General features: G+C 30.7%; 1 protein-coding gene across 1 annotated transcript; it reads right to left on the bottom strand.

Annotated features, from left to right (window-relative positions):
- Nucleotides 1-575: 575 nt before the first annotated feature.
- On the bottom strand, nt 576-1,577 carry LOC136081567 (uncharacterized). The gene has a single exon (XM_065798895.1). The coding sequence runs from the start codon at nt 1,575-1,577 to the stop codon at nt 576-578; it is 1,002 nt and encodes a 333-aa protein (XP_065654967.1).
- Nucleotides 1,578-3,392: the final 1,815 nt, after the last annotated feature.

Genomic DNA, 3,392 nt, shown 5'->3' with positions numbered 1-3,392 from the left:
GCGTTGCGTCCGGTGGGCTTTGAATTAGTTAGTATTACAAATAATCTTTTTTAAAACTTGAGAGACAGAGTCAGCAGGATTCAGAGAGCCTGTGGAGACTTGTGAATTTATTAAACCTTGTGAGAGGGAAGGATTAATAGAGTCACATAATGGAGGCGCTCTGCACAAAGAATCACGTGATTCTTTTCTACGGGTACACTTTGAGTTAGCCTTGGACCATAAATACTTCTCAACTGCTAGGATTTTGGAGCAAGACCTAGACTTATGACTTGTAACCTTAATACTTGACCATGCAACTGAAAGCCCACAGGAAACGCATGTGCCGCGTTTCAAGGTCTTAATTTTGCCTTTCAGGAAGTCAGCAATTTGAAAAGACATTTAATTTTAAAGTTTTCAGAAGGTGTCAAAGCTATATATCTAGAAAAAAACTAAATAGGTGCCCCAAAAATTAGATTAACGGGTGATGCGGAAGTTATCGGACAAAATAAAAACGTCAATAACTTATTCATAAATAAAAAAACAAACTACTATTAAATTTTTTTTAAATAAAGCATTTATCTTCTAATAAAAGTATATTATTTTTTATATGAAAAAACACCACTATCTGCAATTGATCTCAATTTTGCTCTGACGCTTTTCATATGCGACTGTAAAAAGTTTAAATCAATTTCTTGTAGTTTTAGTTTAATGCGATCAATCAAAACTTGCTCTGTTGAAGCTTGCCAATCTCCCTCGTAAACCTTCTGTGCCAAATGTCCCCAAAAATTTTCAATTGATCGTGCTTGAGGCACATTTGGGGGATTGGATTCTTTATCAACGTAATAGACATATTGGTCCAACCAATTTAGAGAATTTTTAGAATAATGAGAACTTGCTAAATCTGGCCAAAATAAACAGTTAAAGTCTTCATGATACTTGTGAATAAATGGAAGAAGTCGTTTTTCTAAACATTCATTAATATAGATTGATGAATTGATCGCTACAGCCTTGGAAGTGCAAAACAATGGCTCGGACATACCACGGTCAGATATGGCTATCCACATTAATAATTTTATTGGAAATTTCTCTTTTCCTATAAAACGAACACTTTCTGGGTATGTCTTTTTGTTGTTTATGTAGTATCTAGAATTTCCAGGCATGTTGTCGCCTGCAAAACAAAAGTATTTTTCGTCATCGATGACTAGAAGCGATTTTGTGTTATAGAATTGGGTAACTAGTTTCCTGCTTCTTTTCTTTGCCTTTATTTGTTGTTCTATAGTGTATTTTGGAGTCTTTTCACGTTTTCTATATTTAGTATTCATTTTTTTTAACTGACATCCAATTGTCGATTGATTTACACCGAGTTTAATACCTATTTTTCTCTGACTGACCTCTTTTCGATTGTTGAGAAGTCTCGTTAACTCGGCTTTCTTTTCTATAGTCCAGGATGTCGGACGACCAGGGTGCTTTCTATCAGAAAACGATTGAACAGTTTCAAGTCTTTTTAGGTTATCATATATTGTACTTCGAGCAAATCCTTCCTTTTCAAAATGATTTAAGATTTTTTTTTTTTTATTAGGTTTATTTACAAAAAACATTTTTAGTCGCTTTCAAAAAGATTCTCGTTCAGCTGCATTTAACCTCATTTTAAATAATTGTGATTCAAATAATAAAGTTTATTTTTTATAGAACGTTTATGCCTACGCATAAAACCACAAAAACTAATTGTTATGCTCAAATAATGAAATTAGGATTTGTCCGATAATTTCCGCATCACCCATTAATTTCATTAATAATATAAACTGTTAAGCTATAAATTATGGCTGTATGTATTATGGACCATAAATTACGGGCCATATTGTATACATATTCTTTTAGTAATTAATAATTACCATATACATATTAATATACTAATAGTTACTAGTTATTAGTATATTAACATGTATTATGGGCCATAGTACATGTAAATATTACATCTAATAATTACATAATACATCTAATAAGCACTAAAAGATGTATTAAATAATTTTTTTAAATGAGTATGTACATCTAAGACTTAAGTTTTGGGAGATTAAAGATTAAGTTTTAAGCTAAGATTAAGCTTGAGAGATTAGTAGTAGTATAATTATGAAAATGTCCCGTGTTCGAATCCTAATGGGTAAAAAGCTTTTTGCTTTAATTTATTTTTATTTTTTTACCAATAAAAAAAACGGTATCTACATGCAGTATCTTGAAAAAATGGATACTGCATCAAGATACAGGTAGATACCGCTAGAGGTATGTACCGGTATCTTGATGCATAAAATTGCACGAGAAAGTAAAATCAGCAGTTGCTAAAGCGCAAAGATCACTAGGTTTGATAAAAAGGACTTTTACTTATTTAAATTCGGATATAGTAAAATCATTGTATATTACACTTGTGAGACCTCATCTCGAATTTGCAGTTCTAGTTCGGAACCCATCTCTAAGCAACGACATAGTAGAATTTGAAAAAGTACAAAGAAGAGCCATAAAACTACCATACAAATAAAGGCGTCGGAAATTAAATTTAACAACTTAAGAAAATCGAAGAACTAGATAGGATTTAATATACCACTATAAAATTACAAATGGTTTACAAGTTGTGAATTGTTTCAAAAATCCCAAATTGGTTTCCTGTCTAACAAGCATCAGTCCTTCATCAAACATACGTGGACATTTAAGTGTTGCTCAAGAAATAACTTCTTTAAAAACAGAATAATTAAAAACTGGAATTTTTTGCCTAACTATGTTGTTTGTTCAAGATTCTTAAATCTTTTTAAAGCTAACTATGACAATTTCTAACATTACTAGCTGTTATAGAATCTCAGCATACTCTGCAACAATGTATACATTCTTGTTACAGCAAATATATATTATTATTGCTTATTGTAAATAATCGCGAATTTGTATTTTTTTTTTTATATTTTCAATACCATTCAAAAAGTTTTTTGTTTTTTATTTTTTAACTTATCAATTATAACATTGTTGCTTGCAGATTTTTATTAAAATTAGTGGTCATTATATAAGTTTAGAAAGTCATTGTTACTCCAGGCATAACCTGGAATATTTTCAACTATCTTATTAATATTAGCCGTGGCGCAGTGGTTAGAGTTCTGGTTTAGAACCCAGAGGTTCGACACCGGGTCTAGCCCATTAAGCAATATTGGTAAGAAAAGAGGGCTGAACTTCCTATTTAAATGATTTTTCAACGTGCTCTGTAATAAGACCGTTAGGACATTTTGAAGCCCCTCAATAACAAAAACAATAACAACATCAGCAACAACAACAACGAATATAATAGAAATAAATACAATAATATAATAAACATATAAACACACATTACAACTTTATATTAGACTAATTTAATTTGAATTATTAAAAAAAATAAGTTG

This window comes from Hydra vulgaris, chromosome 06 (genome assembly GCF_038396675.1).
Source record: "Hydra vulgaris chromosome 06, alternate assembly HydraT2T_AEP".
NCBI lineage: Eukaryota > Metazoa > Cnidaria > Hydrozoa > Anthoathecata > Hydridae > Hydra > Hydra vulgaris.
The sequence above is the reverse complement of the archived record's forward strand: the minus strand, read 5'-3'. Positions and strand labels throughout refer to the sequence as shown.

Excerpts from the sequence above, each read along its gene's own strand:
- LOC136081567 (XM_065798895.1), bottom strand. The coding sequence starts at position 1,577 with ATGTTTTTTGTAAATAAACCTAATAAAAAAAAAAAAATCTTAAATCAT.